Source organism: Pocillopora damicornis, chromosome 3 (assembly GCF_964200805.1).
Source record: "Pocillopora damicornis chromosome 3, jaPocDami1.2, whole genome shotgun sequence".
NCBI classification, from domain to species: Eukaryota; Metazoa; Cnidaria; class Anthozoa; order Scleractinia; family Pocilloporidae; genus Pocillopora; species Pocillopora damicornis.
In genome coordinates this window covers 26,832,263-26,848,616 of record NC_142672.1, presented here as the reverse complement: position 1 = coordinate 26,848,616, position 16,354 = coordinate 26,832,263, and the positions used below count along the sequence as shown (strand labels likewise).

At 39.0% G+C, this 16,354-nt stretch overlaps 2 protein-coding genes across 2 annotated transcripts in view; both read left to right on the top strand.

The window, feature by feature from the left end:
* The window catches only part of LOC149049115 (uncharacterized), a 47,746-nt gene extending 33,849 nt beyond the window's left edge, over positions 1-13,897 (top strand). The window contains exons 11-13 of the mRNA XM_089199348.1: positions 11,777-11,939; positions 12,458-12,667; positions 13,638-13,897. Of these exons, the coding sequence (XP_089055474.1) occupies positions 11,777-11,939; positions 12,458-12,667; positions 13,638-13,765 (501 nt within the window). The 3' untranslated portion in view covers positions 13,766-13,897. The remainder of the gene's footprint in view (positions 1-11,776; positions 11,940-12,457; positions 12,668-13,637) is intronic.
* LOC149049116 (uncharacterized) lies at positions 1,000-11,617 on the top strand. Its single transcript, XM_089202352.1, has 11 exons — positions 1,000-1,037; positions 4,240-4,484; positions 5,630-5,764; positions 6,446-6,593; positions 7,219-7,414; positions 7,584-7,776; positions 7,917-8,084; positions 9,719-9,937; positions 10,635-10,764; positions 11,076-11,289; positions 11,591-11,617. The coding sequence occupies exons 1-11, from the start codon at positions 1,000-1,002 to the stop codon at positions 11,615-11,617; spliced, it is 1,713 nt and encodes a 570-aa protein (XP_089058478.1).
* Positions 13,898-16,354: the final 2,457 nt, after the last annotated feature.

Here is a 16,354-nt window from a genome sequence, read left to right as displayed (position 1 = left end):
GTTACCAGTCAAGTTTCTCAGCGGGAAAAATTTTGCATGAAAGCACTTATTCTATGCAACAGGTCTGATTTTATAACTGGCTAGGTGTTTATAACAATAACAAACAAGAAATGACACTGTTGGGATGGCTGGTATTTCATTTCTTGATTAAATCAACGCGCATGATGTGCGAATAAAACAAGACTTTGTCTCGTAATCAATCCACATGGCCTGTAACGAAATTGCTCCACTTAGAACATAGATGTACGTAAGCGATAATAGAACTAGAAAGTGATTAAAAAGTAGGGGTTCACTTCTAAATTTCGAAGAATTAAAATACAAGTTGCGCCCAAATTTCAAAAAGTTTCAGAACACTTTTCAAATCAAGTCCACAGTAACCACAACAACCAATCATAGCAAAGGAAAACATCACAAACTGGCCATGAGTTTTCTTTCTACTCTCATTTGTAGAGAGGATGATGAGAGTTTCAAAGAGCGAAGTAGAGCGAAGTCGACAGATTCGAAAGTCAACGCTTGCTAAAATACCGATCTTAGCGAAGTTCTATTCCATGACTTAATGTTTTGCGACGAGGAAAATAGGGATCTTTCGTGTTCTCTCTTGATAACAAACCGTATTGCAAACCGTATGTAAGAATGCTGTACAGTTATAAAGAAAATAAACGCAATTATTGTATCGAACGAAATTAAATATTCACAAAAGGGAACAATATGGCTGCTTGTGTCTTTTATACAAACAAAAAGATGTAGACTGATATACTGTTATCTTTTGTTTTATTTCAATTAGTTATTTTCGTGAAAATGCTAAATGAGCGTCTTTTAATTAGTAGCGCGCGCACTGACTAATATTCGATGATGTAATTAATTACCTTTGTCGCGTCATTAGCATGGACCATCAAAAAACACAGGAAATGTTTTCCTTGTTTTTGGAGAAGTAAAATGAGCGAGCCACGGCTCAGTCGCTTTCTTCTCCTGGCCGGTTTTTTAACTTTTGCGAATGTGATGGCCTCGGATGTCACATTGAGGTTTATGGACGCCAGGTAGGTTTTATTCTGAGTTCACGAACTTGACAAAAGTATCCACTATTTTCTGTTATCTTTTCGGCGCTATGCTAGTTTAGAGTACGGTGGATAAACATTTCGAAATTCAGAATAACGATAACTCCGCAGAATAGTAAACGTATACCTCAGGCGGTCTACAAAAATAGATACCTATTATTTATCTCTCAGTTAGCACATGCGCTATGATTGGTCTATTTCATTGTCCAGCCCGCTCAATTCAAAAGTTTGTTTTGATGACCAAAATGTCTCTGGAAGAAAATTTTGGTAGAAAATGTTGGTTCCTTCGAGATTTTGGAGGAAAACAAGCGACGAATGGAGAAGACGAACACAACGAAGACAACTTCACTCCTGAACTAGATGATTTCATCGCCGCCGAAAGGTCGTCAAACACAAAAAGAAAAAAACGAAAAAGACGGAATACGAGTGGAAAATGTTTGAAGGGTTTGCGAACGGCAGGTAGATGCTACTCTAGACAAGCAAAATCTTAAAGAGGTCCCCAAGCAAAATTGTCGGCGAGAACGACACAGACAGTATTTCAAGCTTTTAAAAAAGCATGCTCCAGTTCTCCTTGTCTTGCTCGTCTTTCTCTATTTGCCACTCGTCTTACTTCAAAAGCCTTGCAAGGTAGGTTCGGCTCCAAAACGACGCCACATCCTTCTTTCTTCGCGTCTACAAACAAAGGCTCCATTTCCAACAGTGTCTTTAATCTTGTTCAGTCCACTTGGAAGTTTCCATCAAAACGCCGCAAAACACCAAAAAATAGGATTCTACTCGTTGAAAAGATCCTCGTGTTGTTTTCGATCGCATTGATAAAATTTATTTATTCATTCATTTATTTGCTACGGACATTGAACAAAGTTAGCCGCTCGCACATTCTACGAAGAAACACGTTGCATTGTGCCTTGTAGATTTCGGACACTTGAAGAAAACTCTCGACAAAAGAGATACTTGCACAACGTTGTATCACAGTTCCTTGCAGAAAACCTTCGTATACTTGAACCGTTCTTTTCATGTAAGTTTTCGGATTTAAAAAATTAAGAGATGTTTATTACATCTCTTGGTTCAAATAGAAGTGGAAAATACTTCAATTCAAGCTGAACGGCCATTTATAATTGACGCACGTCAAATCCTAAGTACGAGAGCGTTTTATTGGCTTCCAATAAACATAGGCATTCTATGCATGCAAAAGTTATTTTTCGGGTGGATTAATTGAAACATTGCAAGTGATGTCTACATTTTTACAAAAGGAAAGTGTATTAACGCGGAAAAGAACGAAAATGTCGAATTTACTCACACACAGGTATTTTGTGGTCGATTGTGTATGTTGTGGGAATAACTGTAACCAAAAATAAATTGTATTGGTGCCACGGATACCTTTTAGTACAAAATACAGACTGCAGAGTGCAGACTGGATACAAAATGTAGACTAGGTACAAAATGTAGACTGCAGAGTAGGTACAAAATGCAGACTGAGAATTTAAAGTGTTTTTTCGTCCGGTATGTGATAACATGTCATCTTACAACTGACCGAGCGTCACCGAATCGCTTTTTCGCAATCAGTCTTCACGATTATTTGCACTATTGTGGAATATTCCTAGCCCGTTTCTAGATTTCTGACTCCATGTCTCTTACGCATTCTCTGTTCTTCACTATGCAAACCGGCATTTTTAAACCAAATAACCTCCAGTTAGCCGGTGCAAAACGAAGCTTTCCGAGCGGAGCCGCGTATTATTTACTGTACGCCGATCTTGGTATCTTACGAGCTAAGAGGCGTGTTATAAAATTGGCACGGTCACCGTGTTATATCGTGCAAAGTTGCAAGCACGATCTTGTCTCCGATGTCACACGAGGCGAGAAAGCTTCCTAGGAGCCACACAAAATCGTCCATAATTCATTTTAATCAGACATTCATCTAGAGATAGCACCAAGCAAACCAAGCCAGAAAAATAAATCGGCACACTCAACAAATCTTGAATCTTGCAACACAGATTGCCGTTAAAGAACTGCTCAAATCTAAATGTCTTACTGATCCAGGGTCGTGTTAAAAGTACACACGAGTGACCACGAGAGACTTTTTGTGATCAAAAATGAGAAAGCATCAGTATATTTGGCTAACATCATAATTACATCTTCATTAAGTCACATCATATAATCATGATTTAACCGAAAAAAAAAAGATTTTAGAGGCTGAAATAAGTAAATAATGTATAATTTCCTTCTTTTCCAAAAGAGAGAAGGGAGAGGTTGTGTAATCTTTCCGAACTTCCAATCTCTGTTTCCACCACTAGACCTTCGTTTTTGTTCACTTTTCCTCTTTGCACTTTTTCAAAATTTATTTCAGTTTAATTTCTTTTTTTGTTTAATTTCCTTTTTTTTCTTTCCATACCTCACATCCTTCCTTCTTTTCTTTCTGTTGAAAATCCATCTACGAATAAAGAGGTGGGAGTCCAAACTCCGTAGAAAATATTTATTAAATTTGTTGAGTGAAACACGAAGTTCGGCTGAAATTAAAACTCCAAAATTTCTTAAATTTCCAAGCAAAAAGTCCGCTATCATCCAAGATGATGGCGTCAGGCTCGGGCGAGTTCGGGACGAGTAACTACCACAGTGTGTACACCTGATTGAGTGACTCATTTGCATATCGGAGTCATCAGAAAAACTTGTTTCTTTGCTATCCACAAGTTAAAATCGGACAGAAATTAAATAGTTGACGCACGATTTTGTCTCTTCGGTGGCTCGGTAGATAGTACTTTCTTGTTACTTATACCTGTGTGGTATATTGTAATTATTATTACTATTGGCATTATTTAAACCTTTAGATGACTGGACAATGCAATCCGGGATCAGTTTTAATTAGCTGAGCCTCACTGGTAGATGAGTCATTACATCATGACTAAAAAACCGGAATTCATTAAATGAGGAGGTTGAATTACTATGATGAAAACCTCGAATTTAACCAATCAGCTTGGCTGAAAAGCACTCTTTACATGTGTGGTAAAAACAACTGCACTTAGTAGCATCAATTTTTCTTGGTATTCGTTCTATGTCAGGTTATTATAAGCACCTAGCTGACAAACTTTCCTTCATTCATATCCAACAAGCCATCATCAAATAAATGCGAAGTTCAGTTAGGATAAATAGCGTGTCGTTCAATGGCATTTATTGTCACTTTCTCTTGCAGAAGGCTCGGAAAGCCACAAACAGCTTTATTACCTGAAATGAAACCCACTATTACATTCAAGTGCGAAAAGCCTTTGCCAAAACTCTTTACCGGAGATGTAGATCTCTTCTCTGTCAGCCTCAAGGAATTGGATCATTGCGATGCTAGGCAGGGATATTTGCTTGGGACTCTAAAATGCGGTCACACAAAGAGTTTCAAAACGTTGGAACTTTTGATAAAAGATGTGGAAACTTATAAAATTCTTGGTAAGCGTAAAATAGAACAACTAAACTAGCATTGTGTTAATTATACAAATAATTCTTCAAAAATATTTTTTTTGTCATGCAAAGTTCGAAGGCTTTGCGGCGTTTGGTGTCACACTATGATTTTGTGATCATCTGATTTTAAGAGCCAATCATATTCTTTTAATTCCACGTTGTCACGTCAGAATTTTTACTCCAGCTTCCGTAAGAACACCTGAGTCTTAAAATGCAAGCCGTTCCTTTTTTTCTATTTTGGTCGCCAAATATCTGCGTCGTCCACCCAAGCGTTAGTGGTTCAGAGGCCTTACCTCCTGCCTTTCCGACTAGTTTTGCTTCTGTCCTCAAACTCACGCTATTGTTTTCTGTTCAAATGTCTGGTGGGTGGCACAAAGGCCGGGTACATGGAGTTATCAACATAATTTAAAATGGCGTCCGTCGTCGAGCCGTGGGTTGAAATGATTTAGCTGGTTTTTCCTTCTTTTCGCTCCATCCTTGATCAATACACATCCTTTTAGACCTCAAAAACAAGCAGAAAATGTAAACAAGATTACTCAACTAGACGGAAGAGGGCTGTAAAACTCTTAAAATCTACGATGACAACAATCCTAATAATCGATTATTTACATTTTCCGCCGAACCGTACGATAAAAACATCAAGGTGGTTTTTTTCCTCCTTTTTGCTCCATTCTCGATCAAAATACCTCAAAAATGAAGAAAAATGGTCAAACGTTAATAAACAGGCTTCAAAGAATGGAGCTAATTTGTTGCGCCGCGTAAGCGATTTTTGTCTCCAAGTCGATTTTCGCGTAGCCGTTTGGCTGCCATTTGGCCATATTTTGCACAAATCTGGCAGCTGATTTACCATGTTTTAAAGTTTTACTGATTTCATCGGATTTGGGTTGGAGTTTTCTTTTTGTTACGCAATTAATCTGGAAGCCCTTTCGCTCTCGTTCGACCGTGTGAATCTTATTGGTCAAAATTTCAACGCTCGGTTAAATTTAATTCTTACCAGGCGCCCAACCACTTAGATCGACATGGAGGACAAAAAACGAGTCATTTTCCTCTGCGTTTTTGTGTTGCACGGCACTCAGTTGCACTTGAAATATTTTCAGAATTTTTTTGCATTACCTTTTTTATATAACTTTCAGGCATAGCACGTAAAAGGGATAAATCACACAGACTAGCTGAACGTTGCTCTCAGATACGGAGCTACGCAGCGCGGCTTTATCTTCATTTCTGCGATCCAGTTATCTTGTCAAATGGAACTGAATGTGTTAAAGAAGGTATGTCTAACCGTTTTTTACACATATATCTACATGATGACAGTTAGGTAAAAGAGCAACGCCTAATGCATTCACCTGCGGGATTTTAGGTGTCTGAAGCACGTTTATGACCTGCGGTTTAAAATAATTTTAACTTTATTCCATGAACAGTATGGCACAATGGCCACTTTTATTGCACAACATCATAAGAAAAGTCCCCATTTGAGGGCCGTGATTGCGCCAGCAGGGCCGGAAAAAATCATAGGACTTAGCGTGCAGCTTTACAAGAAAGATTGCCGGAGCATTTTGTTGTTGTAACGAACCTAACTTCTTTCGATGATTCCAACTGTGAGTTGTATCACTCATATGTTATCAGTGGCTCTTTGGAAATGCGCGCAAAGCGATAGGAACCAGCTGATCAGTTGGTAGATGAGTAAAATCTGAGAAGGGAAAACGGAGAAATTAGGATGATCATATAGAAACTGAATCCACATCGACTGACTTAGGTAAGGCTGGACGGGAAAATATATCGCCTGAGGTCATAACGTTTGGACTGACCTTAGCGAAGTTCAAGCGTCATAACCGCCAACCAAATATTTTCACGTACATCTCTCCCACTCAGTAATTCTTAACTATCACGATGTGTGTCGCTCAACACCGTATAACATTAAACTTAGTTCGAATTCATTCATTTGCTTTCAGCTTGTCCAATGTCGTTACAAGTCTTTCTTCATAACGATCTATTTCCTCTTTTGTGGTCAAATGTGTTGGAAAAGGACAAGAACCACGCTGCCCAACATGCATGGCTCATCGACACTGCATCGCCCAGATCATTAAAAAAACCTGGAAGGTATTAACAGATAGCTCGTTTTGTAAGAGCTGATTTGACTTTTAATCAACCTGTTCTCCGGTTAACTCCTAAAACGATTCTTACTAAACGTTTTGAAATCCGAATGTAGATTTAAAGATGAGAAAGTAGGTCAACATCACCTGTTTTTTTTTTTTTTACCTTCGTAATTACAAACACCAACAAAGGTTTTTCGCCGTGGTCTCTGACGTTGGCCAGCCTTTCGGTGGTGTTTAGGCTATTATCCAGACTCCCAATTTGCTGGAATAATTAAACAGTCTTTATATGCAAACTCAAATATGCCGTCAAGCGTAAGTTTTGACGGGGCTAGCAGACTCAGTGATCAACTGTTCAGCATGCACAAAAAGATCAACTTTGACCAGCCGCGCGCCAATTCCCCGCGAAAAATTTCAAACATTTTGTTTTGAGCTTGAGAAGGAAATACATAGCATATTTGAACTTAACGGCTTGCCCGGCTGTTCGAACTGAGAAACACCTAGTTCTGACAGCCTGTAAGCACGCCGCGCAGCCGTTACAAAGTTCGCACATGTGCAGACGTTTGACGGCTTCGTGCACCAGAAAGCCCTCTATGCCATTGACCTTTAAATTGTTGTTTTTTGATTGATAGTTTCTGGTGTGCCTCGGGAGATAGCCAGAAAGCAGCATATCTAATGGTGCTACTTTCCGAACCGGCCTATGCGATTTCAGCGATAGCTACCCAAGGAGCAGTTATAGAAAGGAGTTGGGTCAGCAGTTATCTCGTCTATGGCAGATTTGTGAATGACCCTTATTATCCAGCCACTGATGACAAAGGACACATCAAGGTGGCTTTCTTAACAAATGTTCTATGTAGCTACTTGAAGTTAGTTTCTCAATTCAAGGAAAAGAGGGCACTAAGACCTGTTGTTAACGTTTTTTGTAGTGTTCATAAAAAAAATGGAGGAATTATGATCATACTATCGTCATTCTTTTTCTTGCCCCTTTTTTTTCCAGGAGTTTAAGGGAAATTCGGACCAGTCCTCTATCGTCCGTCACTGGCTGAAGCATCAATTGTATGCTACAATGGTTTTTTTTTACCCTACGTCTTATGTTGGTCGGATGTGTATGAGTGTCGAGATATATGGATGCCGCACTGGCGACATATCCATGTTGACACCGTTTTCATCGAAGCAAAGGCAGCGAGAAGGTAAGACTTATTAAAACTTTGAAGTTAAAAGCATATCAGACTTTCAAGTATTTTTTTACCCCTTTTCATTCCTACTGTATGTGTCTCAATGATGATGGAATTTAATGGACCATTAAAATTGACCATGTCATTTTTTGCAGAATTCATTCGCTGTAATCTGACCAAACAGCCTGGTAATTGTAAGGCTTCATTTCCCAGATGGTTTTTTAACAGAAAAACTAAACAATGTGAACCGTTTAGTTATAGTGGATGCTATGGAAACCTCAACAACTTTTTGTCTGAATATGATTGTTGGAAAGGATGTCGAGGTAAATGACATGCCAGGCTAGTATATGCATTTGTGGTTATTGACCACAACTTTTTGGTATAGTAAAAAAAGGTATACGAAAGATCTTATTATTTCACACTCATTAGAACCTAAGAGATCTCAGGGGCATATCCAGTAGATTTCGGATGATGACAAATTTAACCTTCAGTTGCTTTGGTAATTGTTACAGCTAATGACTAACACCTAATTTAATTAAGTTACAAAGACCGGATATTTAACTTCTAGTGATCTGATTGTTTCAGTCAACTTTGATTGTCAGCTATTAACCCAGCAAACATTGCTGCTCGCGCGCGATTAGTCTAAATGCCACACGTGAACGAATATGCGGTAGCTAAAACTGTCAAATATCCATTGATATACTCCAAGTGATACTCCCCGGTTGGCAACTTTTCGTCCACCGCGAAGAAAGCCTTCGTTTTTTATTTGTTTCAATTCAAAATTAGACAGCGTTAAGCTGTTGTTACAAAACGAGGGACATATTCAGAAAGTCGTACCACTTAAAGATCCGCGCAACAAACGCTAAGCTGTTCGTAAACAGGTTTTTCCGAGCGTTGCAAAACTTTTGAAGGATAATAAACTCAATAGGACCCATTTGGTGAAAAATATGCTTGTTTGTTTGTCCTGAAACAGTATCTCTTCCTAGTATCTTACAGTTATCCTCGAGCTTCACTCTTGGAAAACATTTCGCATCTAGGAACAGATAATTTTCGCAGACAAACATCAAATGCATATCAGTTTTAGCGGCTCCTGCTTATATCTACTGAATCACCAGTTGGGGAAAAAAGATTCACGTACGTGTTGCTATCCTGAACTTACTTTTGCTTGGAAGCGTGTATTAGAAATAAAGTAAAACAAACATTAGTCGATGTCATAAGTTATAACATTATTGAAAGCTACGTATCTCCGGCTGAACTTTCAACCACAAATTTTGCACTTAACGTGACTGTTTATGGTCTAGAAAAAAGTATAACGCTGTCACAAAAGAAAACATTTTCAGAATGACTGGCAAGTTTTGCCTAAATATTTCCAGGCTCTATCAGAACCGTTAGTTACAAAAGTTCGCCCTTGAAGTCTTCTCGAGTAGCCGTAATATTAGTTTCTTCCGTTCCCTACAGCACAGCTAAACATTTGTAAATGTGTGCATCAGGATAAGCTAGAAATTCCACAAATTGAACCTAATACTTGCTTCAAAAATTTTGTAAAGTTTGGAGCGAGAAATTGAGTTCAAGATATATTTCAACCAAAGCTGTCCTCGATCCCTTCCCTTGCTCGGTTCAAGTTTAATAAAATTCTTGAGCAAACTGCGCACAACTTCGTCAATTGATGTTTGCGCAACAATTGTATCACCTACATAAAACATAATCTGGTATTAACCGGACTGTCCGTGAGTAAGAGATTGAGTCTAGATTGGTTTTGTTCTCTGGGACCGAGATTTAGTGCCTGTTGTCCATATTAGAAAATTTCCCCTTTTTACAGTTTTTTTCTTTTTGAAGAAAAAATTTTGAATCTTTAAAGACACGAGAAACTTGTCGGGATTGATAGGTGTCCGTATTACAAGAGTATCCGTAAGGACAGGCTCGACACTATATTTTATCACCCTCTCAATGTTTCCAGCATTTATAGATTGCAAGAAAAGGTGTCATGCTCCTTTCTCTCGCTGCGTGAACAACAACAGAAGCGAAGAGGAATGCGAATGCATTCAGGAATGTCCTAAAGTGATGAAAGAAGTTTGTGGCTCAGATAATGTGACGTATGACAACGAATGCCTGTTGAAGAAAGCAGCCTGCGAAAAATACACTGGAATACAGATCGTGAAAAAAAGACCCTGTACAGGTATGTAACCAAGCTGTTTGGCGTGGCATATTCAAGGCGGCCTACAGCAGACACGAAAGGAACAACCAGAGTTATAATTCTCAAGACACCTAATGGCGAACAAAAGTGACGCTAATTTACAGCGAATAAGACGAACTCGAAAAAAAGCTAACATCCATACATTGAATTAAGACTCAATGCTTATTCCAATAGAGAAGAGAGGAAGAGAAACCCAATGAGCAAGACATTATTTCATGGCCCTCATGCTTTAAAGATTGCTAAACTCCCTGTTCCAGCCGCCACGACAAACGACAAATGTTGTGTAGCTTGTACTATGTGGGTGCTCGATATCATTAGCAGTGGCTGTGCCGCTTCTATTATTTATATACCTCTTTCCCAATTATCTCAGTATTCTTTTTCCCATTCCACTCGCAGCCGCGAAGCCTTTCCTCATTGATCCCATAAAACCGCTAACTAAGCGGGTTATCGTAAGTTGACCTCCACTCCCCCCCCCACCACGCGACCCCCCCCCCTCCTTCAACCCTCTGACATTTTAAATTAAGCAATTTTCATTAAAAGACCATAGGCATATGATCACTCCTTAGCCTCGTTCTAAGCCGATAGCGCAGGACCTCCTTGTTTAAAAATTATGTCCTCCTTTCTTATGTCACCTTACACTGTATAACAACTGAGTTCGATGTTGTTTACTCCTTAAAAGCTTGTATATCTTCACTGGGATTGGAAAATGAACAAATAAGAGACAAGCAGATCTCGGCATCTTCAGAACTCGACAAGCACCACGCCGCCAAACAGGGAAGGGTTTCCCTGATCAGCTCTCCTCAAGACAGGTATGACATAGGGTTAAGGTTGGTCCCCTTTTAGGCCATAAAGATTTGTATTAATACACCGTAATTAAATGTTACTTAAGAAATACCGAGAAATCTTGGGAAAATATATTTTTCCTACTGGGGTTCGAGTCTTTCGGCTCGAGCGGGGTTCAAGCTTGCGAAGGCAAGGTCGCAAAAAATGTATTAATGAATTTCATGAGATATTAATATTGGTTTGGGTTAATACCGTGCTTGGCTAATCGGGAATCAAAAGCATTTTGTAGCGAATCCAATATCATGGAAAGAAATATCTGTTGCTGTCTTGCCTGCAGCTCCTGGTGCAGTGCTCCAACTCAAGACATGGGAACACAGTATCTACAAGTGGATTTGCTGTCAGTCCATGTTCTGTCAGGGTTTTCTACCCAAGGCGCCGTCACAGAAAAGTTTTGGGTGAGCAGATATCTGGTTCGTTACAGCTCGGATGGTACTGACTGGATATTAATCGGGTTTGACGAAAAAGAAGAAAGTCACAAAGGAAGAAGCAAGGTGACTCTTAGAATTTTGTTTTTAACTAACTAATAGTTAACCTTTCACATCACACTCAAATATAGCCATTGCCACCTACTACAGACACGATTTCATGAGTCCTTTCGTGAGAAAGCCTAAGTAACTCCCCCCCAAAAATTGCTTACAAACATCCTTATGCTTAAATTGAAGGGAAAACTGTTTACTAGAGTCTTGAGGTTAATCTTTGGTTCTTCAGTGATTGTTAAGCCTTGTCAAGACTTCTCTGTGAAAACGGCTCTCATGTTGCCATTTTTCGCATTTGTTCATTCTTCCTACTAAGGATGAAAAAGAAAGTGTTGGCGTATAGGAGACATTCAACTGACTACAAGTAGTTAACTGATTCATCAAATAAAATCCTCATCAACCCAAAAAATGCAGAAAAAGATGAAGAAAAACCCATTTATTTAAACGTCAGATCATCAATGTGCGACGTTGACCAACTGAAGTTCTTTTTCAAATCTAAAAGCAATTTCAGGGAAATACGAACCAGTCCTCTATCGTCCATCACTGGCTGAAGCCTCGCGTCGATGCTCGTTTTGTTCGTTTCTCTCCTACCTCTTTTTTCGGTCAGCGGTGCATGCGTGTAGAACTTTACGGTTGCAAAGAGTCACACTTATACACGAATAAAGGTAAGATTTGTTACAAACTGTGTGTATAAACTGCTAATATAATGTTTTTGACAGATCAGATTACCATTTGGAATCTTAAACGCAGTCAGTCATTGTTTTGAAAATACTTTTGACGGTGACGGAAAGTATGTGTGTTCTGGAGCACCTGTCTCCTCAAAGTAGCAACACTGGCCAGTTCTCTCCGGCCGATAATAACACTTTATCTTTACCATAAACCTTTGTGGTTTTCAAAGATGGCGAGAATTTGAATTTGCTTGTGTTGACGATTTATATTTTTACAAGCTCCAGCAGTTCCTGCTGCGCTCACTCGTAAGCTATCGAGTTAAACATTCGCAGAGAAATTCCATATCTACGCGCGCCTATGTGTTATTCTCTATATCTATTCCATAAACCTCTGCAGTTTTCGAAGATGGCGAGAATTTGAATTTGAATGTGTTGAGGATATACGTTTTTTACAAGCTCCGGCAATTCCCAGATGTTCTAAGTTTAAAAGCTTCTACTACATTGTCACCTCTTAGGCTGCAACAAAAAGTGTTCTTCTCCGTTTTCTCGCTGCGTGAAGCACAAGGGAAACGAAGAAAAATGCGAGTGCATTCAGGAATGTCCTAAAGCTGTGAAACAAGTTTGTGCCTCGGATAATGTCACATATGACAACGAGTGTCTGTTGAAAAAAACAGCCTGCGAAAAGGAAGAAGAACTAACTTTGGTGAAAAACGGAACTTGTACAGGTATTTCTTCTTAAAGAAGCTTTGTGCCATGTCTGAATTATCATATGCACCTCTGGAGTAAATGTGAACCAAGAAAATATAAAATGTATATTCTCTTGATGTAAACGGTAATCCAATTCATCACTGATTTTACCAACTTTACTTGTAATCCTCAAAATACATTCAGTTGGTTCAACACAAAAATCATCTTTTTTTACATCAGATGCAAAAGTGTTCACGTTGTAAGTATTCTCTGATGGTTCAGCAGACTCACAGCCTGTCCATCACGAGAATTACTTAATTTACTCATTCCCATGTCCCTGGGTGATAGTACCAAGAACACACAACATTTGATTTATATTTTTGGTTCAATAAAGGTATTTATTCCGTAAAGTTTGTGGATCGGATTGAAGAACTTACAAATGTTTTTGTGAAATCAAGAAACGTGCTTGTTAGAGAGACAAGCGCATTTCATTTGTTTTACATAGTTAATGTTAAGGTTGGTAGATGAGTTCAACTGGACACTTCATTTATTACGCTATGAGTATCGTTGTCACATCGGGGAATCAGAAGGAGGGGGAAATAAGTTTAAGAGCCTATCAGAACTCGGAGTAAAACCAACCAAACGGCCTAAAGCGCGGGAAAACGTGTGGGACCAAATCGTGATTCGTTGCAGTTTTGCATCTGATTGGTTGAGGGAGCGGCGTTTTCTGGACCAATCGCAGAGCGAAGCGATGCAAAACCAAAGCAATTTCGGATCATTATTGTCACTCAATAGAAAGTGTCTTGATTATTATTTAAATATTTCTGACTGGCCCGGCAGGTATCAAAACAAATTATTTTCCGAACGGTTTTGGCCAGTTCATGTTCCATTTTAGCAACTGCTATTTCGCCAAGAATACTTCCTGAATGTTTGAGGTTTCTTAAAAATGTTTTAGGAAAGGGATGAGTTTCTTGATCTCATTGCCTTTTTTTTTCTTTTTTTCTTCAGTACCATTCCATAACGTTAATTCTCAAGAGAAGTCGTCTGGTACAATGAAGACAGTTTACATCTTCACCTTTTTATCAGGAATACTTTTATCACTTATTGTGCTGCTAATTGAAAACTTTTACCAGTAGTTGTTATACTTAAACCTTTTGTCAGTCAATGTACAACTTTCTACCGATATATCCGGACGATGAGCACTTTTGTTTCTGAGTTGGTACTTTGTTTCTTTCTTCTTCGGAATGATGTTACTAAGCAGACAATCGGGATCCACTGAACGTAGCTTGAAAATCTTCTTATCTGCCTTTTCTAAAAGTTCTCGACTGGCTATTCTCTTAGATTAGTATTTCCTTTTAAAGCATTTGTCCATAAAGTTTTGTATGACCGTGAGATCTGAGTCTATAGCGCCATAAACAGGCAAACCATAAGTGAAATCTGGTAAAACTAAGGAGCTGAGTAGGTGGTCTACTTCACCTTGACTGAAACCTTCCTTCCTTCCAAACAGACACTTATTTTCCTTAATTAACTTAGCACGTACGTGTTCGCTATATTTATAATTCTCCTGAAACGTAACACCTAAAATAGTCAGCTTCGTGCGTTGCGGAATGTTATTAACTTGCGCGATATCCTGAATAAAACCTTTCTTGCGAAGAATAATTTCTTTACAATTCGACGGATTACAAATCATACTATAATCCTTAAACTAAATTAAAAACTAATCCACCAAATCCGTGCGAAATTGGCCATTACTCCAAACGGGAACAATGAGACTAGAGTCGTCTGCGCACTAAAACAGGAATGGGTGTTGACCATTGTCCTTGAAAACTATTATAAGTAATGCACTGTTGACGATTCTCAAGAAAGCCGAAATACCAATTGATTATGAATGCATTTAACGGTATATCCTTGAGCTTATAAGACAAAAGTTTATGATTAACGCTGTCGAACGCTTTACTGAAATCCATGGCAAACAAACGCACGGCTTTACACTTAGGGTCATCTAAATAACTATAGACGGTGTGCTACATACTGAGGAGCGCGTCAATACAGCTCCCCCTGTCCTGTAGGCAAACTGAGTTGAGCTCAGATGTTGCTCAACAGTATCCCGCGCGTAAATGTTATACACGGACTTCTCAAATGCGCGTGCAATTACAGGGGTGATGTTGATTCCCCTGTAGTCTGTTTTTCCCTTGGGAACGTCAACCTTGGGGAGGGAGGTCACGTGAGCTCTTTTCCACGATGAGGGCCAGTTACTGAACCTCAGGGACAAGTTCCAGATCTTGCAAATTAAAGGTGTAAAAATTTCTGCGTGGTCTCTCCACACCCAGAACGGTATGAGGTCTGGTCCAGTGGCGGTTTTCTTCAGGTGCAGCAAACAGTTCCATACCTGTCTTTCTGAAATCTCAGGAACTCGAACTGCACTCTTAACTTGGGCAGGTGTAAGCTGTTTATACGCACTGTCCCAACACAATTCGGAAAAATAATCATTCAGCTCGGTCAGAGATTGCATGTCCAATGTAAGCTAAGCCTAGGAACACCGACGCTGTGACAGGCCATTAAGAAGCAAATTAATGAACTAAAGAGCAAATGGGCCCTGAAATCAACTCCAGGGGATGCTGAGGGTGTCCAAGTAGGATTTGCAGAGTCCTTGCAAGAACATGTTGTAAGGCTTCAGCAAAATGGAGCAATCAGAGATGGACAAACTATTAGGATAAAGCTTACTGGTGATGGAACAAATATTGGAAAGAGGCTTACAGTGAACAACTTTACTTTTACCCTTCTCAATGAAAAGGAGGTGGCAATTGGTAAGAAGCGGAATTATGTACTAGCCATTTTAAAAACTACAGAGACATTGGATAATCTACGAGACAGCCGAGAAGACCTTCGGTTGAAATATCAAACTTAACGAAAATAAATGCAAATAACTACACCTGCAAATTTGAATACTTGAATTGAAGCGGAAACTGGAAATTTTTATTTAGGATTATGCTTGTATGTGATGCAAGTGGCGAGACACAAACAAAAAGTGATCAATTGATGACCCTACATTTGGTGCTAGAAATATTCAGGAAATAGCAAAGTTTTCCACTGTACAGAAATTCAACTGTAAAGCAAAACCACTATTTGATTTTCTACCCATGGATCATGTTCTCATAAAAGCATAAAATCTCCTTCTCTGGAATTCAGATGTTTCAATTGACTTGTTCATTAGGGAGTTGACTGAGAAGAGGTGATGCTATTGAAAAAAAAACATTCTCTTATGGATTCCCAATAGGTAAGTACAAACACATGGCCAGTTATGAAGAATTTATCAAAAGTATTACAATCTCTTTTAACAACAATCAACCTCAGTTTTCCCTTCAATCCAAGTGTAAGCAGATTTTGTAACGTTTTTTATTATGGGCAGTTGTTTAGGCTTTCTTTCGAGAGAATTCGCTCACTTGAAAACAAGTCTAAACATCGATTCAACAATAACGTATCAAATGGCAATATTTATATTGGACATATGTGTCAATCATCTCACTAACGTGAAGTGTTGACTATTAGGTAGTTGAACATAAAATTATCTAAGAGTCAATCCCTTTTTCTTTTTCTTCGTAACCCTAAATTGATAACCATTCTGTACCATTCAAGCTGTAACGAGTAAGATATCCGCTGACCGAAAACTTTTCTGTGACGGCGCCTTGGGTAGAAAACCCTGACAGCAAATCCACTTGTAGATA

Bases quoted from the DNA above. Each gene is read 5' to 3' on its own strand.
- LOC149049116 (XM_089202352.1), top strand. From the start codon at position 1,000: ATGGCCTCGGATGTCACATTGAGGTTTATGGACGCCAG. The intron at 1,038-4,239 runs GTAGGTTTTATT...TTTCTCTTGCAG, and splicing joins TTGAGGTTTATGGACGCCAG to AAGGCTCGGAAAGCCACAAA. The intron at 11,290-11,590 runs GTGACTCTTAGA...CTTCCTACTAAG, and splicing joins GTCACAAAGGAAGAAGCAAG to GATGAAAAAGAAAGTGTTGG.